Source organism: Pleurodeles waltl, chromosome 1_2 (genome assembly GCF_031143425.1).
Source record: "Pleurodeles waltl isolate 20211129_DDA chromosome 1_2, aPleWal1.hap1.20221129, whole genome shotgun sequence".
In the NCBI taxonomy this organism is placed as follows: Eukaryota; Metazoa; Chordata; class Amphibia; order Caudata; family Salamandridae; genus Pleurodeles; species Pleurodeles waltl.
Genome location: NC_090437.1, coordinates 974,326,552 through 974,352,400, shown reverse-complemented (window position 1 = coordinate 974,352,400; position 25,849 = coordinate 974,326,552). Strand labels below are relative to the sequence as shown.

General features: G+C 46.2%; 1 protein-coding gene across 6 annotated transcripts in view; it reads left to right on the top strand.

Moving 5' to 3' along the window:
• The window catches only part of FIP1L1 (factor interacting with PAPOLA and CPSF1), a 510,903-nt gene that overhangs the window by 388,826 nt on the left and 96,228 nt on the right, over nucleotides 1-25,849 (top strand). For all 6 annotated transcript variants that reach the window (XM_069201295.1, XM_069201279.1, XM_069201288.1 and 3 more), the window contains one exon: nucleotides 13,201-13,255. In XM_069201295.1, coding sequence (XP_069057396.1) covers nucleotides 13,201-13,255 — 55 coding nt within the window. The remainder of the gene's footprint in view (nucleotides 1-13,200; nucleotides 13,256-25,849) is intronic.

Genomic DNA, 25,849 nt, shown 5'->3' with positions numbered 1-25,849 from the left:
GAAACTATAGGAAATGATGGCATCGTGCATAGCAGTATTACTCAATGCACGTCTAAACATGAGACCCCTTCAACAGTGTCTCTCGCAACAATGGTCTTGGGTACAGGGTCAACTTCACGTTCTAGTGTTGTTGGACCGCCAGACTTACAACTCTCTGCGATGGTGGAATCACACCAACTTATCAAAAGGGCTGCCATTTCAGGACCCTCTGCCACAGACCGTAATTACCACTGATGGATCAATGACAGGTTGGGTAGCCCATCTCAACAATCCTACCATACAGGGAGAATGGGACTTGTAAAGAAATGGCTCCCTGTTGCAGTTACCCCCCACTTTTTGCCTGATACTGATGCTGACTTGACTGAGAAGTGTGCTGGGACCCTGCTAACCAGGCCCCAGCACCAGTGTTCTTTCACCTAAAATGTACTTTTGATTCCACAATTGGCACACCCTGGCATCCAGGTAAGTCCCTTGTAACTGGTACCAAGGGCCCTGATGCCAGGGAAGGTCTCTAAGGGCTGCAGCATATCTTATGCCACCCTGGGGACCCCTCACTCAGCACAGACACACTGCTTGCCAGCTTGTGTGTGCTGATGAGAACAAAACGAGTAAGTCGACATGGCACTCCCCTCAGGGTGCCATGCCAACCTCACACTGCCTATGCAGTATAGATAAGTCACCCCTCTAGTAGGCCTTACAGCCCTAAGGCAGGGTGCACTATACCATAGGTGAGGGCACCAGTGCATGAGCACTGTGCCCCTACAGTGTCTAAGCAAAACCTTAGACATTGTAAGTGCAGGGTAGCCATAAGAGTATATGGTCTGGGAGTCTGTCAAAAACGAACTCCACAGCTCCATAATGGCTACACTGAATACTGGGAAGTTTAGTATCAAACTTCTCAGAATAATAAACCCACACTGATGCCAGTGTTGGATTTATTAAAAAATGCACACAGAGAGCATCTTAGAGATACCCCCTGTATTTTACCCAATTGTTCAGTGCAGGACTGAATGGTCTGTGCCAGCTTGCTGCTGAGAGACGAGTGTCTGACCTCATGCGGTGAGAGCCTTTGTGCTCTCTGAGGACAGAAACAAAGCCTGCTCTGGGTGGAGGTGCTTCACACCTCCCCCCTGCAGGAACTGTAACACCTAGCAGTGAGCTTCAAAGGCTCAAGCTTTGTGTTACAATGCCCCAGGGCACTCCAGCTAGTGGAGATGCCCGCCCCCTGGACACAGCCCCCACTTTTGGCGGCAAGTCCAGGAGAGATAATGAGAATAACAAGGAGGAGTCACTGGCCAGTCAGGACAGCCCCTAAGGTGTCCTGAGCTGAAGTGACTCTAACTTTTAGAAATCCTCCATCTTGCAGATGGAGGATTCCCCAATAGGATTAGGGATGTGACCCCCTCCCCTTGGGAGGAGGCACAAAGAGGGTGTACCCACCCTCAGGGCTAGTAGCCATTGGCTACTAACCCCCCAGACCTAAACACGCCCTTAAATTTAGTATTTAAGGGCTTCCCTGAACCTAAGAATTTAGATTCCTGAAACTACAAGAAGAAGAAGACTGCTGAGCTGAAAAACCCCTGCAGAGGAAGAACAGAAGACACCAACTGCTTTGGCCTCAGTCCTACCGGCCTGTCTCCTGCCTTCCAAAGAACCCTGCTCCAGCGACGCTTTCCAAAGGACCAGCGACCTCTGAATCCTCAGAGGACTGCCCTGCTTCAAGCAAAACAAGGAACTCCCGAGGACAGCGGCCCTGCTCCAAAAGAACTGCAACTTTGTTTCAAGGAGCAGACTTAAAGACCCCTGCAACTCCCCGCAAGAAGCGTGAGACTTGCAACACTGCACCCGGCGACCCCGACTCGACTGGTGGAGAACCAACACCCCAGGGAGGACCCTCCGGCGACTCCGAGACCGTGAGTAACCAAAGTTGTCCCCCCTGAGCCCCCACAGCGACGCCTGCAGAGGGAATCCCGAGGCTCCCCCTGACCGCGACTGCCTGAAACTCCATTTCCCGACGGCTGGAAAAGACCCTGCACCCGCAGCCCCCAGCACCTAAAGGAACGGAACTCCTGTGCAGGAGTGACCCCCAGGAGGCCCTCTCCCTTGCCCATGCGGTGGCTACCCCGAGGAGCCCCCCCCCCTTGCCTGCCTGCGACGCTGAAGAGATCCCTTGATCTCTCATTGATTTACATTGAAAACCCGACGCTTGTTTCTACACTGCACCCGGCCGCCCCAGTGCCGCTGAGGGTGTACTTTTTGTGTGAACTTGTGTCCCCCCCGGTGCCCTACAAAACCCCACTGGTCTGCCCTCCGAAGACGCGGGTACTTACCTGCTGGCAGACCGGAACCGGGGCACCCCCTTCTCTCCATTGAAGCCTATGCGTTTTGGGCACCTCTTTGGACTCTGCACCTGACCGGCCCTGAGCTGCTGGTGTGGTAACTTTGGGGTTGCTCTGAACCCCCAACGGTGGGCTACCTTGGACCAAAAACTGAAACCTGTAAGTGACTTACTTACCTGTGAAAACTAACAAAAACTTACCTCCCCCAGGAACTGTGAAAATTGCACTAAGTATCCACTTTTAAAACAGCTTATTGTGTTTTATGTAAAAAGTATACATGCTAATGTAATGATTCAAAGTTCCTAAAGTACTTACCTGCAATACCTTTCAAATGAGATATTACATGTAGAATTTGAACCTGTGGTTCTTAAAATAAATTAAGAAAATATATTTTTCTATAACAAAACCTATTGGCTGGATTTGTCTTTGAGTGTGTGTTCCTCATTTATTGCCTGTGTGTATGTACAACAAATGCTTAACACTACTCCTTTGATAAGCCTACTGCTCGACCACACTACCACAAAATAGAGCATTAGTATTATCGCTTTTTGCCACTATCTTACCTCTAAGGGGAACCCTTGGACTCTGTGCATACTATTCCTTACTTTGAAATAGTGCATACAGAGCCAACTTCCTACATTGGTGGATCAGCGGTGGGGTACAAGACTTTGCATTTGGTGGACTACTCAGCCAATACCTGATCACACGACAAATTCCAAAAATTGTCATTAGAAATTGTTTTTGCAATTTGAAATTTTTCTAAATTCTTAAAAGTCCTGCTAGGGCCTTGTGTTAGTCCCTGTTAGCATTTCCTTTTAGAGTTTAAAAGTTTGGTAAAAGTTTGAATTAGAACCTAGAACTAGTTTTAGATTCTTAAAAAGTATTCCAACTTTTAGAAGCATAATGTCTAGTGCAGAGATGAATGTGGTGGAACTCGACAGCACACCTTACCTCCATCTTAAGATGAGGGAGCTAAGGTCACTCTGTACACTAAAGAAAATAGTAATGGGCCCCAGACCTTCCAAACTACAGCTCCAGGAGCTTTTGGCAGAGTTTGAAAGAGCCAACCCCTCTGAGGATGGCAACACAGAGGATGATGATAGTGACTTGGAGGGTGATTCCCCCCTACCAGTCCTATCTAGGGAAGACAGGGCCTCTCAAGCCCTGACTCCACAAATCATAGTCAGAGATGCTGGTTCCCTCACAGGAGGGACCAACCTCTCTGAAATCACTGAGGATAACTCCAGTGAAGAGGACATCCAGTTAGCCAGGATGGCCAAAAGATTGGCTTTGGAAAGACAGATCCTAGCCATAGAAAGGGAAAGACAAGAGATGGGCCTAGGACCCATCAATGGTGGTAGCAACATAAATAGGGTCAGAGATTCTCCTGACATGTTGAAAATCCCTAAAGGGATTGTAACTAAATATGAAGATGGTGATGACATCACCAAATGGTTCACAGCTTTTGAGAGGGCTTGTGCAACCAGAAAAGTAAACAGATCTCACTGGGGTGCTCTCCTTTGGGAAATGTTCACTGGAAAAGTGTAGGGATAGACTCCTCACACTCTCTGGAAAAGATGCAGAATCTTATGACCTCATGAAGGGAACCCTGATTGAGGGCTTTGGATTCTCCACTGAGGAGTATAGAATTAGATTCAGGGGGGCTCAAAAATCCTCGAGCCAGACCTGGGTTGATTTTGTGGACTACTCAGTGAAAACACTGGATGGTTGGGTAACTGGAAATGAAGTGCATGACTATGTTGGGCTTTAGAATTTGTTTATGAAAGAACACATTTTAAGTAACTGCTTCAATGAAAAGTTGCATCAGTATCTGGTAGACCTAGGTCCAATTTCTCCCCAAGAATTGGGAAAGAAGGCAGACCACTGGGTCAAGACTAGGGTAACCAAAACTTCCACTGGGGGTGACCAAAAGAAAGGGGTTACAAAACCTCCTCAGGAGAAAGTGGGTGACACTAGAAACAAAGAAAAAGAGTCCTCTGTAGGTCCCCAAAAACCAGACCAGGTGGGTGGGCCCCGAGACACAACCCAAAACAAAGGTGGGTACCAGGGTAAGAACTGGGATGCCACTAAGGCATGGTGCCATAACTGTAGACAGACAGGGCACCACACCAAGGACACTTCTTGACCCAAAAACAAACCCCCTAGCAAAATCCCAGGGGTGACCAGTGTAGCCATTGGAGATGACTCCTCAGATGAGGAGGTCTTCATAGCCTTCAACTGGAAAAAGGGCCCAACAGGTGAGTTGGAGATTCCAGAGGGAAGTAGACACTTCCACCACCTACTGGTGAATGGAATCCCAGCCACTGCCCTGAGAGACACTTGTGCCAGTCACACTATTGTGCATGACAGGCTGGTGTTCTCAAACCAGTACATCCCAGGTGAGATGGCCAGAGTAAGAGTTAGCCCAGACAGGGTCACTGATAGGCCTGTGGCTTTTGTGCCCATAGAAGTGGGTGGGACTTTTAGCTGGAGAAGGGTGGTAGTCAGTACAGACCTCCCCCTTGATTGTCTCCTTGGAAATGACTACCCAGAGGTTAGTCAGAGCCCAAGAGAGGAACTGGTCCAGTGCCAGTCCTCTCCCAAGGATTCTGGAGTTCCTGCCTCTGCAGTAAATGCAAGTAGGCCCCAGAAGAAAAAGAAAAGGAAACAGAGTAGGAAAGGTGGACAACCTTTAGCCAAGGTTCCAGCAAGCCAGGGAGATTCTGCTCCAGTAGGGGAGAACTCCAAAAGTGGCTCTGATAAAGTCCAACCTGACCCACAAGAAGTCCTGGCTAGTCAGGCAACTGTTCAGCCTGAGTGGGTGGCTCCTCAGCTAACAGAAGAAAGAGTGGAAGAAGGGTGTTTACTACAAGATGTGGTAACCCCCCACTCTAATACAGCAGACAGGCACCCTGAACCCAAAGAAGCCTGTAACTTAGCCCCTTCCCTTGTAGGTGAAGAGCTAAAGGTGTGGATCTGGGCACTGACAGCTGTCAGTGGCCTCTGCTGGGTGTTAGCCTTTATGGCTGCACTATCCTTGGCATGGTGGTCAGACCCCATGCCAAATAGCAAGTTAGGCCCCCTGACCCTGTTGGTCATGGTGGGGTTACTCCAGCTCTGGGTAACCTCTTTGGGTAAGCTAGGGGTGACCCTGGCTAAGATAAGATTAGCAGAGGTGGATACCTCTAACCCCAAAATAGAGAGAATGGGTGAAGACACTAAAAGCACAGACAAGAGGCAGTTCAGATTAGGTCCTATCACTGTGGAAGTGGGTCAGTTCCCCAGAGGGAATGACCTGGACAGGAGGATGTAAGGCAGAGTAGGCCCTGCAACAAACCAGCCTATTTCCTCTACTCTTCCTCGCCTGACAGACTAGGAAGACTCTCCCAGCTTTGGCTGAGTCTCCTGGCCTGTGGGCTGGGGGGGGGGGGGGGGCTTGTGTAAAGAAATGGCTCCCTGTTGCAGTTACCCCCCACTTTTTGCCTGATACTGACTTGACTGAGAAGTGTGCTGGGACCCTGCTAACCAGGCCCCAGCACCAGTGTTCTTTCACCTAAAATGTACTTTTGATTCCACAATTGGCACACCCTGGCATCCAGGTAAGTCCCTTGTAACTGGTACCCCTGGTACCAAGGGCCCTGATGCCAGGGAAGGTCTCTAAGGGCTGCAGCATATCTTATGCCACCCTGGGGACCCCTCACTCAGCACAGACACACTGCTTGCCAGCTTGTGTGTGCTGATGAGAACAAAACGAGTAAGTAGACATGGCACTCCCCTCAGGGTGCCATGCCAACCTCACACTGCCTGTGCAGTATAGATAAGTCACCCCTCTAGTAGGCCTTACAGCCCTAAGGCAGGGTGCACTATACCATAGGTGAGGGCACCAGTGCATGAGCACTGTGCCCCTACAGTGTCTAAGCAAAACCTTAGACATTGTAGGTGCAGGGTAGCCATAAGAGTATATGGGCTGGGAGTCTGTCAAAAACGAACTCCACAGCTCCATAATGGCTACACTGAATACTGGGAAGTTTAGTATCAAACTTCTCAGAATAATAAACCCACACTGATGCCAGTGTTGGATTTATTAAAAAATGCACACAGAGAGCATCTTAGAGATACCCCCTGTATTTTACCCAATTGTTCAGTGCAGGACTGACTGGTCTGTGCCAGCCTGCTGCTGAGAGACGAGTGTCTGACCTCATGCGGTGAGAGCCTTTGTGCTCTCTGAGGACAGAAACAAAGCCTGCTCTGGGTGGAGGTGCTTCACACCTCCCCCCTGCAGGAACTGTAACACCTAGCAGTGAGCTTCAAAGGCTCAAGCTTCGTGTTACAATGCCCCAGGGCACTCCAGCTAGTGGAGATGCCCGCCCCCTGGACACAGCCCCCACTTTTGGCGGCAAGTCCAGGAGAGATAATGAGAATAACAAGGAGGAGTCACTGGCCAGTCAGGACAGCCCCTAAGGTGTCCTGAGCTGAAGTGACTCTAACTTTTAGAAATCCTCCATCTTGCAGATGGAGGATTCCCCAATAGGATTAGGGATGTGACCCCCTCCCCTTGGGAGGAGGCACAAAGAGGGTGTACCCACCCTCAGGGCTAGTATCCATTGGCTACTAACCCCCCAGACCTAAACACGCCCTTAAATTTAGTATTTAAGGGCTTCTCTGAACCTAAGAATTTAGATTCCTGAAACTACAAGAAGAAGAAGACTGCCGAGCTGAAAAACCCCTGCAGAGGAAGAACAGAAGACACCAACTGCTTTGGCCCCAGTCCTACCGGCCTGTCTCCTGCCTTCCAAAAAACCCTGCTCCAGCGACGCTTTCCAAAGGACCAGCGACCTCTGAATCCTCAGAGGACTGCCCTGCTTCAAGCAAAACAAGGAACTCCCGAGGACAGCGGCCCTGCTCCAAAAGAACTGCAACTTTGTTTCAAGGAGCAGACTTAAAGACCCTGCAACTCCCCGCAAGAAGCGTGAGACTTACAACACTGCACCCGGCGACCCCGACTCGACTGGTGGAGAACCAACACCTCAGGGAGGACCCTCCGGCGACTCCGAGACCGTGAGTAACCAAAGTTGTCCCCCCTGAGCCCCCACAGCGACGCCTGCAGAGGGAATCCCGAGGCTCCCCCTGACCGCGACTGCCTGAAACTCCATTTCCCGACGGCTGGAAAAGACCCTGCACCCGCAGCCCCCAGCACCTAAAGGAACGGAACTCCTGTGCAGGAGTGACCCCCAGGAGGCCCTCTCCCTTGCCCAGGCGGTGGCTACCCCGAGGAGCCCCCCCCTTGCCTGCCTGCGACGCTGAAGTGATCCCTTGATCTCTCATTGATTTACATTGAAAACCCGACGCTTGTTTCTACACTGCACCCGGCCGCCCCAGTGCCGCTGAGGGTGTACTTTTTGTGTGAACTTGTGTCCCCCCCGGTGCCCTACAAAACCCCCCTGGTCTGCCCTCCGAAGACGCGGGTACTTACCTGCTGGCAGACCGGAACCGGGGCACCCCCTTCTCTCCATTGCAGCCTATGCGTTTTGGGCACCTCTTTGGCCTCTGCACCTGACCGGCCCTGAGCTGCTGGTGTGGTAACTTTGGGGTTGCTCTGAACCCCCAACGGTGGGCTACCTTGGACCAAAAACTGAAACCTGTAAGTGACTTACTTACCTGTGAAAACTAACAAAAACTTACCTCGCCCAGGAACTGTGAAAATTGCACTGTGTCCACTTTTAAAACAGCTTATTGTGTTTTATGTAAAAAGTATACATGCTAATGTAATGATTCAAAGTTCCTAAAGTACCGACCTGCAATACCTTTCAAATGAGATATTACATGTAGAATTTGAACCTGTGGTTCTTAAAATAAATTAAGAAAATATATTTTTCTATAACAAAACCTATTGGCTGGATTTGTCTCTGAGTGTGTGTTCCTCATTTATTGCCTGTGTGTATGTACAACAAATGCTTAACACTACTCCTTTGATAAGCCTACTGCTCGACCACACTACCACAAAATAGAGCATTAGTATTATCGCTTTTTGCCACTATCTTACCTCTAAGGGGAACCCTTGGACTCTGTGCATACTATTCCTTACTTTGAAATAGTGCATACAGAGCCAACTTCCTACAGGACTCAACTCAACAAACTTACCACTTAAATCACCTGGAATTGCTAGCAGTGTTTCAAGCACTCAAAGTATTTCAACCACAGATCACACACAAAACAGTGTTGATAAGGACAGACAACATGACAACAATGTATTATCTGCAAAAAGGGGGGGGGTAGCACTCATCTCAGTTGTCCCTTCTAGCACAAACAGTTTGGAAATGGGCAATTCACAATCACATTCAACTACTAGCAGAGTATATTCCAGGGATACACAACCATCTAGCGGACCTCTTAAGCAGGGCGCAGCAACAAATACACAAATGGGAAATTCACCCACAAGTGACTCAACAGTACTTTCACTTGTGGGGAACCCCAGACATAAACCTCTTTGCAACAAGTGAAAATACAAAATGCCCATACTTCTCATCCAGATACCCACACCCTCAATCCAAGGGCAATACTCTATAGATCGATTGGTCAGGGATATTTGCTTACACTTTTCCCCCCTCTCCCACTAATTCCATTTCTGGTCAACAAGATCTGTCACAACCCCCTCACTATGATACTCATAGCTCCCACATGGGCACGTCAACACTGGTACACAACACTGTTGGATCTATCTGTAGTACCACATCACAAGCTCCCAAACAGACCAGACCTATTGACTCAAAACAAAGGTCAGATCAGGCATCCCAATCCCAGTATGCTCAACCTGGCAATTTAGCTCCTGAGGTCATAGAGTTTGGATATCTACAGCTTCCATCAGAATGTATGGACATTCTAGAACAAGCGTGCAAACCTAAAACCAGACAGTGATATTCAGCTAAATGGAAATGTTTTATATATTACTTTCAACCCAAAAACATTGGTCCACCTAAAGCATCAGTTCAGGGTATTTTCTGCTATTTGCTTTATTTACAAAAAGCAAATATTGCATATTCATCTATTAACAGCAATACCAGCCTACCCCCAAAATAGACAGCATACTTCTCTTTTTAAAATTCCTGTCATAAAAGCTTTTATGGAAGGCCTTAAAAGAATTATTCCACCTAGAGCTCCACCAGCTCCTACCTGGAATCTTCACATCGTGCTCACAAGGCTTATGGGTGCACCATTTGAACCCATGCATTCTTGCGCTCTTCAGTTTCCCTCATGGAAGGTTGCTTTTCTAGTAGCAATTACTTCCTTAGGGAGAGTTAGTGAAATTCAGGCATTCACTTCAGAAAAACCTTTCTTCGAAATTCACAAAAATAAAATAGTACTTAGGACAAATCCAAAATTCAATCAGTCAGTGGAATTGCCAGTCTTCTTTCCACAGCCGGATTCAGTTGCTGAAAGAGCTCTTTACACTCTTGATGTCAAAAGAACTCTCATGTTTTATATAGACAGAACAAAAGATTTCAGAAAATCTAAACAACTTTTTGTGGCTTGTCAGCAGCCTCATGAAGGTAATCCTATTTCAAAACAAGGACTAGCCAGATGGATAATGAAGTGTATTTAAACTTGCTATCTTAAAGCTAAAAGACACCTATTAGTAACTCCCAAAGCACATTCTACTAGAACGAAAGGAGCTTCAATGACATTGTTAGGAAATATACCAATGGCAGACATATGCAAAGCAGCCACATGGTCCACACCACACACATTTACTAAACAGTACTGTGTGGATGCACTATCTCGCCAACAAGTAAATGTTGGTCAAGCAGTGCTTAAAACACGATTTCAAACTACTCCAACTCCTGCAGGCTAGCCACTGCTTATTTTAGGAGGGGACTGCTTTTCATTCTATGCATAGCATGTGTATCTGCAGCTACACATGCCATCGAACGGAAAATGTCACTTACTTAGTGGACATCTGTTCGTGGCATGTAGTGCTGCAGATTCACATGTGCCGTTCCTCCTCCCTGTATATATACATATATATATTATATATATATATATGTGTGTGTGTGTGTGTGTGTGTGTACATATACATTTCTTCACTCCTTACTTCACCATTGTGCGGGAAAACAATCTAACAAAGGACTCGATGCCTGTGTGCACTATCACCGAGAGGAGTCGTCACTCGATCTCGTGACTCAAAACAGCTTCTTCAAAGCACAAGTTATAGTTTCTTCAGATAAGTATAGCAGTTTTTTTCTGTGAATTTCTATGTTTTTTTAACGTAAAGTAATATATAAATACCATACGTTAATACAACCACCACTGCACCTGCGCCAGGCCCTGCCACCAACACCTCCACACCCCACATGTGCCTTGTGCTGCGTCAGTGTAGTGTGAGAGGGTGATTATTTTTATCATTGGGCTTCGGATCCATTGCGGATTTACACAGGATGTCGCGCTGTGTCGCAGTTGATCCGCGGATTGGAAAAAAAAAAAAAATGCCAGTGTTTTGCCCTTGTGGGAGAGGACCTTTGAAGACTCTTCCATATGTCCTGTGGTGTCAGGATACCTCTATTCTGACCCCTTATGTGTGTTTTTATTTATGTTTTTGCCTTTGAATTACTGGCTAGTTAAAGCTCGGCCTCCAACTTGTTTGCTGCATTTTGATGATCTGGAGTATCTGTATTGTGTGAGAGAGGCCAACGTAAGGAATGATATGATGAAGTATTTCCAGCATGTAGAAATGGTTGATTTGTGAATTTGCAGTGAAAGTTTGGATCTATAATAACGCAGAGTTTATTTTTTTATTTTTTTATTTTATTTTTTTTAACCTTGATAGGCATCGTTGGGAGAATCCCTTTTCCTGTAATCGGGAAGTTAAGGGGTCCTGGTTTTAACAGGGTTCACAGTTTTTGGTGGTGATGCGTTTAAGATAATTTAGCATCAACTCCTTGTAGGCATTGGTCATCTTAATTTCCCAGCTTCAGGATTATGTGAATTTCTTCGTTATTGTTGTAGAAAGTAATGTTGAAGGAGTTCAGCAGATCGGGGGAGGGAATAATTGCCCACAAGCCTTGCTGCTCCTCATAAATTTTGGTCATTTCATTTCACTTTGATCATGAGGGGCTAGTTATTGAACCGTACAGGGAACCTCATTGACTGGTGAAAGCGGAAGAGTTTTATGGAGGTAGTGTGGCAATTTGGGACATATTCTTAATTTAGAGTTGTATCCATTTTAGGACCTTAATATAGATCCCTTTGCCATTTAGTTTTGTAATGAGAGGTCAGACGCTGAGCACAGTTTATTTAAGTGGGTTCTCCATTATCATAAACAGATTTTTAGGACATATGAGATGGCAATTCTTTGCTACTTCCACGTCTCACCAGCGATCTGGGAGAATACTTCCTTTCCAATTAGTTTACTTAGGAATTGTCCATTTTGTTATAGTTTTACATGTGAGCCTGCCCCATTCCTTTCTTCATTAGGATTGGTTTGAGATGTTTTTAGGTCTCTTAGGAATTCCCCAGTTCAGAGGAAGAAGTTGATGATTAGCCTCATTGGTTTGACAACAGAGGAGGTGGCTTTGAAAATGTTTAGAGGGCAAGGGTCTGCTGGAGAACATGCCATGTTTAAAAACAAGAATAGGTCTTAGATTTATTATTTTGTTAGTATGCTGAAAGTATAGAGTTTATATTTTGTGGTGTGGGTAGCCCACTTTAGCAAATTTGGCATTAGAATATTTTGTTTTTGCTTGCTTTTGGGAGGAAGTAGTAATCAAGGTTATCAGTTTTTTATAATGATTTGCTAAGACAACACAGGGCTCTCCGGAGCGCTATACGCTAGTTGAAGTACAGGCAGGATTTTAGATTGCTGTGACTGTTTTGAAGAGCTGTTTAGTTGGACACGCAGCAACATACATGTACTGAGAATAGTATGATCTCATGACTTTCTTAAAGGAATTTGTCATCAGACCTTTAACATCTTCCCAGATATGCTTGTGTTTGTAATGGATGTGATGCATGTGTTGATTTGCCTTGAGGATCTCCTCTCGCTGGAATTTGTCACTGGGGTAGTAGATTCTCTGTGTTTTGGTGAATTTCTAAGTGGTAGGGTGAATGCTACAACTTGTTTGTTATTAAATGTTCCTGAAATTAAGGTCTTGAACTAATTCCCTCACTGTGTAAAACCACCAATATCTAATTGGGGTGACGAAAACCCATCTGCAGGTCATGATTTCTATCCTTAAAGGTGAATACTGGTAGAGCATTGTTTTGTTATGGAACATAGTTCATTCTGTTTTGGTGTAGTTTAGCAACAAACTGCACTAAGTCCTACAGCTATTCACCATACATTTGTGATTCAAGTAAGGCACCACATGGCTAAATTGTAACAACAAACCCACTTCATGCTGACTCTGGCTTCCAGGATGGGTGTTCTTGTATCTTCGCCATGTGAAATAGCCAACATTCCTTCAAACAGGAAAAATGAGTGACAGTGCATAGTTATGCTTTTACATCAGATGAGCTAGAGACAAATAACTTGATGCTTCACCACTGAAGATATGGTTGTTGTTGAACATGTGACTGTATGAAAATATATTCTGCAAAGAATCCAAACAATTTATATTGCAGAGCAAATTTAAATGTCATTGTTAAATTACTGTTCTATTTGATGCGGTATTTGCAGCATAGTGTATGCTATTTTAGACTGCAGGCTATTTTTTTATTTATAACCAGTGTTCTGTAGAGAAAGTCTTATTTATAGCAAGCATTTAGAACATCACTTTTGTAAAGCTTTTTGTTTGCATGACTTTCATCTTGTTATATATTATTAAGCTAGTTTTTAATAATGCAGAAATTATATCTTCATGTGTTTCAGGTTTTCCACCTCCTCCTGGAGGTCCGCCACCATCCCTAATACCAACCATTGAAAGGTAAGTTACTATTACTCTGAACTACCTCTAATACAGAATTATAACTTGCACAGCTAGTAAAAATTTTAAGTCAAATGGTGCAAGATCATCTTTTTAATTTAATCATAGGCTACCTTAGTACTTGTTTTATACTTATGGGCAGATACGTCAGCTTTTACAAATTTATTTTGGTGTAGATATGTTTATTCACCTAGTTCTGCTTAACCATTTGTTATCTTCCGTAAAAACACTGCACGTGTCTTGGTAGTCAACGATTTTCAACATACTGGCAAAGGTTAATGACACTGAATTCAGAGAAACTGGTTTACGCTAATCTTATGGCACATTTTGTATTTACGCTTCCTCAAACTTACATATCCCACAAAATGATGTAGAGATACCACTGAGATGATTTTAATGTGCTACATGTATCTGACTCCTTAATGTATGTAACTTGTAGGCATTCCTTGAATGGGAAACATATTATGTTGTGGGTAAGGAAGCATGAGCACCTTCATTATGGGACTAGTGCCATCACAATTATTTATTCCCTATCTGCTTGAGTTGCTTTTTGTTTAGACTGGAGGCAGGTAGGATCAGGGTGTTTGATGTTTTTTTTGTTAGGAACTGTTCACATTGGCCTATGCTTTACTTTCTGAACTGTGACTGTATCAGCATATCATTCCAGCAAGACATCATCGTAGGTATAGTTGAAGAGTGTTTGTTACTATCAACTTTTAATTTGCCTTTTTCCATTATTCTTGACAAGCTTGCTCTTGTCAAGTCTGTACAAGATTCACTAGATGTATTAAAGTCTCTGGCTAGATTTGATGGCAGCAATGGACTTAATTTGAAAATAAAGTGCCAGTCACTGTTGATTTGTAGAGATCTGGCACTGGGATGGTGTCTGAGATGGCGAATCTAGTGGTTTAGTGTAAAGAACCCTGCCACCTGAAAATGTCTGCTGCCACCGTCTGTGATTATCACAAAGTAAATGGGGTATGCAGTGTCTTTTTTAAAGGACCTAGCACTCTGTGAGTTGCTCCCTTTGATTAGCTTTTTGGACCTGGGGCTTAGGTTTCTAGTTGGCTGAAAAGGCCAGGGTTCTGATTGGTTCCAAGGGCAAGAATGTCTATTTGACTTAATGCTTAGGATTTGGTTTTTGATTGGTTGCTAGAGCTTAGGCTGTGTTAATATGGCCAGTGCTCACATTTGCTATAGGGTTTAGGACCAGGTTTCTGATTGGCTAAGATTAGGGCAAGGTTACCACAGGTCAGCAGTCACCTGATCTCTCAGGCTATTTAACCTTAGGGCTCAGGGCATCTAAGCCCAGGTGTTGAGGCTAAGGGCTGATAGAACAAGGGCAGCTGTCTGTTTGGACTTGGCCAGACTGGGCCTAGTGCCAGAGATGCTGCCCTTTTTCCGTTTACCAGCAACTACCTTAAGCCATCCACATCTTCAAACATACAAACAAAATCTCAGCAAACACACACTGCTGATTTACAACAAAAAAACTTTCACCCCAGTTCAGAGTCTTCACAACCACTACAAAACCCCACAAACCACATCTATACACCTTTGTACCCCTACTGCCACACAATGCCACCTTCACTGTTGCACAAACCACCAGTTCGTCCTATAACACTATCAAATCCACACATCACCAACACAAACCCACATTATACATAACTTTTTCAAAATGTTTTTATTATTTTTATTGAATTCAAAGGCAAACAATACAGTACATTATTATTATTTTTATTGACTTCAAAGGCAAATAATACAGTACATTTAGGGTGTCATTTTGACCCTGGCAGTCAGAGTAAATGTGGCGGTATCACCGCCAACAGGCTGGCGGTGTTTACCGCCACATTATGACCATGGCGGGTTTGCCGATGGCAACCTGTCACACCACCACTCATACTGCCACGGCAGTATGGACCTCCAGGCCGGAGATCTGCATCTCTGACCCAGTGACCCACAGAGTACAGCCGGCAGTATTTTGACCCGGCCTACCGCCATGTTTTTCGCAGCACTGCCACGAAAACCATGGCGGTAGGGCTAATGGTGACAGGGAATTCCTTCCCTGTCACCGGTAGGTGGGTCCCCCACAAACCATACAAATGCCTGACCCCCCCACCCGATCAATAAACTGACCCCCTGCTCCATACACTGACCCCCACGCCCAATCCATACACTGACCCTCCCACCCCCTCATACATGCACACACGACACCCATTCATGCACACGCAGACACGCACCCACCACATAACTGCCCCATCCCCCACAGCCATGCATGCATTTACTCATACATATCAACACGCACGCATACACACACTCACACATTCATACACTGTCTCAACACCCCCCACCCACCTCCCCTGTCTGACACCCGTCTTCCCTTGTCCGGCGAGGAGGTCATCCGGCAGGGAAGGGGCGCTGGTAACACCAGCACCGCCCCGCCAGCAGAACACCACCAGGCCGTATTCCTGGTCAAAATTCGGCTGGCGGCGTTTTACTGGCAGGGCGGTGCTGGTGTTACCAGCGCCACGTCACCACTGTCCGCCAGCATGCACACTGCCTGATTGCCGCCCTTATTGTAGTGGAAGTCAGGCAGTGCTTATAATCAGGCAGGCGGATGGTCGCCTCCGTGGTGGTACATTGGTGGCAGTCACCGCGGGGGTAATCTGTAGTTACCGCCAATGTCAAAATGACCCCCTTAGTGTGCTCCTGAAGTCCGCTATAGTGACCCACAATTGCAGAATATCTCAAATAATATGGCACATCTAGATGTGATTATGTCCATTGACACACAAGACAAAATGGAAAATAATCTACAATGACTGTTAACCGGGTCCCACCCGGGTTCCTCATACCGCAAAGCCCAGCCCCCAGATGTATGCATAGAGTGATGGTCAGTAGAGACAGAGTATGGTACATTACCAGCAGATGTTGGTGCACTCATCTGTCCTTGGTGGCATGATGCCTGTTTTCCCCATACAGATAAGTTTGGAGGAGACTCAATACCTTTCGCCATGAAGTTATTGGAAGCATCAATGTATATGTTCCTACACAATCATTAGATACTGCCTGGTCACGAATACAGTCAGTCACTCTAGGAGTGTCCTGGCTTCCCCAGTACAGTGCAACCTCTATGTCTGGCCAAGAGCAAAGTTATTGCAGTTAAATGCCTGATTCCTTTGGGTAAGTCTTTGTCAAGCAAGTGAGGAGTCAGGTGATAGTCTATCACTTGGGCCAACAGGGCAAGAACCTTCCCCCAGTAGAATTGAAGTGAAGGGCCTTCCCATGCCATTTGGAGAAAACCTGCATGGTCGACACCACTACGGTTACAATTATTAGGACATGATGGGTCTATACGGAGCAGTATTGCCATTGTGAATCAGAGAGATGTACGCCTAAGTAACCTTCCCATTCCTGTCTAGTTGGCATGGCCCCATTGTCATGACGCATTGGCATATAGTTGAGATACCCATCTCGTCAGATCTGTAGAAGTTATCAATTGTGAAAATGGAGGAAAGGCCATTGGTTCAGCTGGATATCCCTGGATCTGTTCCTGGACCGTATTACGGAGTCTTGCACACTTAAAAATATCTAACGCTGTAGGGTTGCCTCATTGTTGCGGGATAATGAGCTGCCCTCTTATATATGATGGCCTAGCTTCTACAATGCCATCTTGTGCACGGTAGTCTGCACGGTGCTTTCTAAGGTGAGTGGCAGGGAAGGGTGGTTTAAGAGAGGAATTGCTGGAGAGTATAAAAAGGGGGACCTTTCTGTGGCACAGCATGTGCCACACCTAGCTTGCTGTAGCAAACCTCTCTCTGGTACCTTGCCTGCCATTGGGGAAGAACTGTTGTCAGGGGTGGGCCCTTGAACTGCTCCTATTCCAATTCAAGTAGGGGAGGCATGTGTCATGTAGGTACCAATAAGTTGCATAGTGGAACTGAGCTGCGTAGTTATACAGTTTGAAATCAGTAGCCTCAAAGTTCCCACGATCCTACGGAAGGGTCAAAGTCTCTCAGCTTATCTGAGCAGACCCGCCGGCCCAGAGAAAAGTAATCAATGGGGGCTTGATGGTATGAAAGAACTTCTTTAACAGGGACTGGGATATTTTGGGAAAGATTTAGAAATTTAGGCAAAACTACTATTTTTAACAGCACCACTCTTCCTGTTAGAGACAATGGAAGCCTCACCCATGGATTTAGTTGACATTGTAGGGTTTCTAGGGCCAGGTTATAGTTTAAATGAACAATAAAGTCCACCTCCCTCAGTAGGATAGTTCCCAGGTATTTAACTGAATCTGTGACCCACCCGACTGGATATTCCAGCTGGCATGGCCTTGTATTGTCAATAAGAGGAAATAAGTCTCTTTTATTCCAGTTGATCGTAACACCAGAATGCCTACTGAATCAGATAATTTCTTGAATCAGTGGGGACACATTAGCATCAGGACTTCTAACGAAAAGGAGACTATGATCTGCATACATTGGCAATAACAGTTTCCCAGAGTAGAATGGCAGCTCTCTATATAGGTGTCATTCGTGGAGTTGTTGAGCTAGGAGACCATAGTTAATAAGTACCGGGGGGATACGGGACAGGTGGTGCAGATAGAAGGCAATTTACTGTGATCCTGGCAGTAGAGTGACTGTACAACAGTCGGATGAGGGTCAGGAAGCCGTTCGAAATCCCAAATTGCCCAAGTACTTCCATGAGGAATGACCACTCTAGGGAGTCATATGCCTTCTCGGCATCTAATAGTATTGCTGCTGCCTGGAGGTCCGAGTTTAGTTGATGCAAAACATTGAGCACTGTACAGAGATTAATGTAGACAGATGTGATACAAAGCCAGCCTGTACCAGGGAAACTATTTTGTCTAGCAGTAGGGTCAGCCTAGTCACAATAACTTTAGCTAGGGCTTTATTATTGCAGTTTAATAAGGAAAGTGGTCTATAGGAGGCACAGTATACAACATTTCTGCTGGGCTTGCGGAGCACAGAGATTACAGCCTCACGCAAGGTTGGAGGAAGTTCACTATCAGCAAGCGCTTTTACATAAACCTCCAAACAGTGACGTGCTAAGATATGTTTGGACGCTTTGTAAAAATTGATAAGCCATCAGACCTTAGTCCCTTGCCCCCTACTAGGGCGTCTATGGCAGCGACTATTCCCTCCACAGAAATAAGGTTTCTCTGGAATTGTTGACAACCTTAGTCCGGCCAAACCAAGACCACCTTATAGATGTAGGCAGATATAATGGCAGCAAAGTCCATAAATCGCATCTCATAGAGACGATGATGAGTTGCAAACTCTGCAAGATAATCATCACGGTCAACCAGTGGAGAGTCAGTTTGAGATGTAATAGAACTTATGTTCCCATGTGCTTGTCACATCATAGGAGCAAAGAAAAGGTCTCTCCCGCGCTGTAATGGCACGCTTGAGCATATTTGCCAAGGTAACTGTAAGGAAATGCCTCCTTGGCATGGTTACCCCCTGACTTTTTGCCTTTGCTGATGCTATGTTTTGAATTGAAAGTGTGCTGAGGCCTGCTAACCAGGCCCCAGCACCAGTGTTCTTTCCCTAACCTGTACTTTTGATTCCACAATTGGCACACCCTGGCATCCAGGTAAGTCCCTTGTAACTGGTACCCCTGGTACCAAGGGCCCTGATGCCAGGGAAGGTCTCTAAGGGCTGCAGCATATCTTATGCCACCCTGGGGACCCCTCACTCAGCACAGACACACTGCTTACCAGCTTGTGTGTGCTGGTGAGAACAAAACGAGTAAGTCGACATGGCACTCCCCTCAGGGTGCCATGCCAACCTCACTGCCTATGCAGTATAGATAAGTCACCCCTCTAGTAGGCCTTACAGCCCTAAGGCAGGGTGCACTATACCATAGGTGAGGGCACCAGTACATGAGTACTGTGCCCCTACAGTGTCTAAGCCAAACCTTAGACATTGTAAGTGCAGGGTAGCCATAAGAGTATATGGTCTGGGAGTCTGTCAAACACGGACTCCATAGCACCATAATGGCTACACTGAAAACTGGGAAGTTTGGTATCAAACTTCTCAGCACAATAAATGCACACTGATGCCAGTGTACATTTTATTGTAAAATACACCTCAGAGGGCACCTTAGAGGTGCCCCCTGAAACCTTAACCGACTATCTGTGTAGGCTGACTAGTTCCAGCAGCCTGCCACAACCGAGACATGTTGCTGGCCCCATGGGGAGAGTGCCTTTGTCACTCTGAGGCCAGTAACAAAGCCTGCACTGGGTGGAGATGCTAACACCTCCCCCAGGCAGGAGCTGTCACACCTGGCGGTGAGCCTCAAAGGCTCACCCCTTTGTGCCAGCACCGCAGGACACTCCAGCTAGTGGAGTTGCCCGCCCCCTCCGGCCACGACCCCCACTTTTGGCGGCAAGGCCGGAGGAAATAATGAGAATAACAAGGAGGAGTCACTGACCAGCCAGGACAGCCCCTAAGGTGTCCTGAGCTGAGGTGAGACTGACTTTTAGAAATCCTCCATCTTGTAGAAGGAGGATTCCCCCAATAGGGATAGGAATGTGACCCCCTCCCCTTGGGAGGAGGCACAAAGAGGGTGTACCCACCCTCAGGGCTAGTAGCCATTGGCTACTAACCCCCCAGACCTAAACACACCCTTAAATTTAGTATTTAAGGGCTCCCCTGAACCTAAGAATTTAGATTCCTGAAACTACAAGAAGACGACGACTGCTGAGCTGGAAAAACCCCTGCAGAGGAAGAACAGAAGACACCAACTGCTTTGGCCCCAGTCCTACCGGCCTGTCTCCTGCCTTCCAAAGAACCCTGCTCCAGCGACGCTTTCCAAGGGACCAGCGACCTCTGAATCCTCTGAGGACTGCCCGACTTCAAGAAAGACAAGAAACTCCTGAGGACAGCGGCACTGCTCCAAAAGAACTGCAACTTTGTTTCAAGGAGCAGACTTAAAGACCCCTGCAACTCCCCGCAAGAAGCATGAGACTTGCAACACTGCACCCGGCGACCCCGACTCGACTGGTGGAGAACCAACACCTCAGGGAGGACCCTCCGGCGACTCCGAGACCGTGAGTAACCAAAGTTGTCCCCCCTGAGCCCCCACAGCGACGCCTGCAGAGGGAATCCCGAGGCTCCCCCCTGACCGCGACTGCCTGAACTCCATTTCCCGACGTCTGGAAAAGACTCTGCACCCGCAGCCCCCAGCACCGACAGGAACGGAACTCCTGTGCAGGAGTGACCCCCAGGAGGCCCTCTCCCTTGCCCAGGTGGTGGCTACCCCGAGGAGCCCCCCCCCTTGCCTGCCTGCAACGCTGAAGAGATCCCTTGATCTCTCATTGATTTACATTGAAAACCCGACGCTTGTTTCTACACTGCACCCGGCCGCCCCAGTGCCGCTGAGGGTGTACTTTTTGTGTGAACTCGTGTCCCCCCCGGTGCCCTACAAAACCCCCCTGGTCTGCCCTCCGAAGACTTACCTGCTGGTAGACCGGAACCGGGGCACCCCCTTCTCTCCATTGAAGCCTATGCGTTTTGGGCACCTCTTTGACCTCTGCACATGACCGGCCCTGAGCTGCTGGTGTGGTAACTTTGGGGTTGCTCTGAACCCCCAACGGTGGGCTACCTTGGACCCAAACCTGAGACTTGTAAGTGATTTACTTACCTGACAAAACTAACAAAAACTTACCTCCCCCAGGAACTATGAAAATTGCACTGTGTCCACTTTTAAAACAGCTTATTGTGTTTTATGTGAAAAGTATACATGCTAATGTAATGATTCAAAGTTCCTAAAGTACTTACCTGCAATACCTTTCAAATGAGATATTACATGTAGAATTTGAACCTGTGGTTCTTAAAATAAACTAAGAAAAGATATTTTTCTATACCAAAACCTATTGGCTGGATTTGTCTCTGAGTGTGTGTTCCTCATTTATTGCCTGTGTGTATGTACAACAAATGCTTAACACTACTCCTTGGATACGCCTACTGCTCGACCACACTACCACAAAATAGAGCATTAGTATTATCTCTTTTTGCCACTATCTTACCTCTAAGGGGAACCCTTGGACTCTGTGCATACTATTCCTTACTTTGAAATAGTGCATACAGAGCCAACTTCCTACAGTAACATACCTCACGTTCTGCTAAATCTCCGATCTCTTGAAGCAGTTGGTGGTAATTATGCATTGTTTCCGGGTACGGACTGGGAATAGGTAGGGTCTCCAGGCCTTTGAGCTTCCGTTCTAATGGTGCAAGTTGTCTCTGTATATCACAATGAATACCAGCATGTTTAGCTATCACTATTTCCCTTATAAAGACCTCCCACTCTGTGGCATGTTTTTCAACTGTTTCCTTGTTTATCTCGTTGTATTCTAGTATTGCCACATGCAGTACTTCACATAAGACCTGGTCAAAGAGAGTTTGTGTAGAAACACAAGTGTGGTTTGGGTGAGGAAGAGCTTAGAAACAACAGCTGCAATTTGATCGAAGAGTGATCTGAGAGTGTACACTGTAGGTTGGAAACCTCTATAGCCCAGGCTCTCAAGTCAGTGGTAAACCACATACACTCTCCTCCAACGCACATCACCACCTCCTTTACCATCTGCCACTCACCAACTGTACTTTACCTTCAAACCCTTCACAGAAATTCACTACATCAATATCTCACTACTCCACAAAATCATAACGCACATGAGCATATCAAAATCTCACACACACACACACACACACACACACACACACACACACACACACACACACGTACTCAATTTCATACTACATTCGGTCACAAAATAGAAGAAACATCCACTCCAACCCTCATGGCTATGCAAATAATACAGACCCTAAACCAATTTAGATCCCAAATTTTCTGTTTTCACCAACACCTACCACAAACACCCCAATACAACTTATTCACCCTGCTGTCATCAATTGCACAATTTAGAGCCTTAAAAATCAACCCAGATGCTCCACCAACCCATATACACCTTCCACCCTGAACAGACACAAAAAAATAAACATACCACTCTTTACAACTGCATCTCATTTTCTAGTACACAAGACTACTCTACAGAAACAAGAGAGCCCACCAACTCACTGTCAACCACCATCTCCCCAACCTGCACACACAGACCCAACAAACACTTTGTAAGCTTTCCTGGACGAGGATTACGGTATTGACAAACAACACTATTGCTACCTTGATAAAGGTAAAATGAACACTGGAGGAAGCTGGGCTGGTGTGTGGTGGATACCTATGGAACTTACACCTTATATCAGGTCCAGGTATCCCCTATAAGTGAAGTGTTGGCAGTGTCTAAGAATCCAGAGCTGTGAATGAGCAGCCAAGGCTTATCTAAGAGACCTGCAAAGCTCATGCAATACCACTGTAGTCACACAGCACTTAAACACACAAAAGAAAACACTCAATTGTACAAAAATAAAGGTACTTTATTTTTGGAACAAATCACCACAAAATACTAGACAAGTAACCCACCCTTAGGAGGTAAGTAATACACTAAATATATACACTAGAAATCAGAAACAGGCATAGAAAAGGTTAGAAAACTGTGTGAATAGCAATAACCAATAGTGACCCTAGGGGGACCACAAACCATATACTAAAAAAAAATGGATTGCAAACAAGGTACCCCCACCTAGGTAAATAAAAAAACATTAGAGTGGAGCTGGGGGTATCAAAAAACCACAACTTAAGTAGCACAGTACCCCCCACCAACCAGCAATGCAGGAATAAAATGCTGGATTTTCCCCCAAACCACCCCAAAGGAGGAAAAGATGAAAAAGAAGACACATAGAGAAGACTGCAACAAAACCAGAGATGGATTCCTGAAAAAATAAGACTTGTGGAGAGAGAGGGACCAAGTCCAAGAATCACAGTGGAGTCCAGGAGGAGTAGGAGATACTACCCACCCAGCTGCGGATGCAGGAGTTGGCCGACTATGATGAAGAACAGGTCAGCACTGCAGCCCTGGAGCCTGAGAAGAGTTCCTGATGGATGCAGATGGTGTTCCACGTTGGAAGGAAGATTGCAGACGGGTGTCGGTGTAGGAATTCCACCAAATAGCCTTGGCAAAGGCAAATTGGCGGTCAGTGGAAAAGAGGTGCTGCCAGGGACCAGCAAGGCCCAGGAGGACTCAACCCAGGAAGGGGAGTCACAGGAGACCCTCAGTGTCGCAGAGAGTCCGCAGGAGCAGAGGTAATACCCACAGGAGTCTCACAGGCCGGGGACATGAGTCACAGAAGAAGCCCACGAAGCACTACAAAAGAGGATCCCAAGCTGCAGGCAAACCACGCAGTAGACTGTGCTTTGCAGGATGGACTGCTGGGGGCTGGAGCTTCACGTCTTCTGAAGATCCCTTGGAGGGGATGCAAACAAGCCATGGCCGCTGCAAGAGATGTGGTGCACGGGGGTACTGTCCTGCATGGGAAGGCAAGGGCAAACCTTCACCAAAGTTGGACACCTGGCAGAGAGGACCAAGAAGGCTACTCTGGATTACCACCCCTGATGCGGGAGCCACGCAGCCGGTCGTCGATGTTGTAGGTGCCCTATTTTCAGGGAAGTGAGCCCTTCACTCCAAGGGAGATTCCTTCTTCTTGTGCAGCCTGAAGAGTTGCAGTCTTCTGAGTTTGCACAGCCAGGGAAATGTTGCAAAGCAGGCAGGAGACATGGAAACATAGTTGCAGAAGAGTCTTTTTGGTTGTAGCAGCATTTGTCGGTCCCTGGAGGATCCAGCTGTGGTTCCAGTGGCCAGAAGTCGAAACAGAGGTTGCAGAGGAGTCCTGCTGGAATCTTGCAAGCCGAATCTGACGACCCACCCAAGGGAAAGACCCTAAATATCCCTGAAAGGGGATTGGTCACCTAACCAGGTAACAGTATTAGGCATTCTGACATGTTTGATACCAAACATGCCCAGGTTTGGAGTTACCATTATGTAGCTGGAAATAGGTAGTGACCTATGTCCAGTACACACGTAAAATGGCGTCTCCGCACTCACAAAGTCCAGGAAAATGGATCTGGAGTTTGTGGGGGGCACCCTGCCCTCTGGTCTGAGGGCCTCCTGTAGGGGTGACTTATGGTAACCTGGTGTAGTTACCTGAAGTGAAAACGGGTGCATGCACCCGTTTCACGCAGGCTGCAATGGAAGGCCTGCAGAACCCTTTGCATGGGCTCCCTATCGGTGGCAGAATAACTGCTGCAGTCCACAGGGATTCCCTGGATCCCCAATGCCCTGGGAACCTAGGTACCATATACGAGCGACTTACATGGGTGACCAGTATGCCAATTGTGGGAAGAAAAACGTACAATTTAGAGGAGAGAGCAAAACTACTGGGGTCCTGGTTAACAGCAATCATGTAGACACAGTCAAACAGTAAACAAAATAGTACTTACTCTTCCACAAAACAAAGTCACACCACCACCAAAACATTTCTCTAGACTGACTGCGTACTAATAAATGCTTTATCATTCTCTAAAAACGAGCACCACATCTACAACCTACTCCTTAACAACCAACCTGACTTACTGTTCATAACTGGATCATGGTTGTGTGTGTTTTTCGTTCCAGTATTGCTTGAAGCTGTTCCCTTGAGGCTATCAAACTGTCACATAAAATCACATAGGCAAAAAAAGAGGTAGACTAGATGTTACAAAAAAAAAACAATGTTTCACAAAACCTGATGATGTTTCCATACAGGGTTGTGAGGCCCTTATCACCAGATGCAAACCTACACCAAATTCCTTCTGAAACTTCCTCCTTCTTTACAGACCACCACCTAGCAGTGCAACACTCCCAGACACGTTTCTAGACATTTTCAAACCTTATGACACTACACTCCAAACTATGCATTATTGATGACAGACATATAGTTAACAACCCAATATGCTCTATCCAAGAAATATCACTGGCCTAGACACACTGAACCTAAATCAGATCATTCACAGACCCACACATACCACTGGACACATCCTAGATGTCATCGCTGGACACATCCTAAGTGTCATTTTTGCAAACCAAGAACTAGTTACCTTTCAAATCATTACTCCAGTCACTTGGTTGGATCACCATCTAGTACCTTTCCAAAACAAAACACCACAAATTGCCACACCTAAGCCCTCTTTACATGCAAGTACATATCGACCATGGAACAAACTCAATGTGAATACTTAGTATCACAGCTAACATCCAACATAGATGTAGACACAATACATTCATTTCAAATTCTCAATGGTTCCAGGAAGCTTTTCATATCTGTTGGAAGTTGGCTCGGTATGCCCTATTTCAAAGTAAGAAATAGCATGCACAGAGTCCAAGGGTTCCCCTTAGAGGTAAGATAGTAGCAAAAAGAGATAATTCTAATGCTCTATTTTGTGGTAGTGTGGCCGAGTAGTAGGCTTATCAGAGGGTAGTGTTAAACATTTGTTGTACACACACAGGCAATAAATGAGGAACACACACTCAAAGACAATTCCAGGCCAATAGGTTTTTGTATAGAAAAATATATTTTCTTAGTTTATTTTAAGAACCATAGGTTCACGATTTACAAGTAATACTTCAAATGAAAGGTA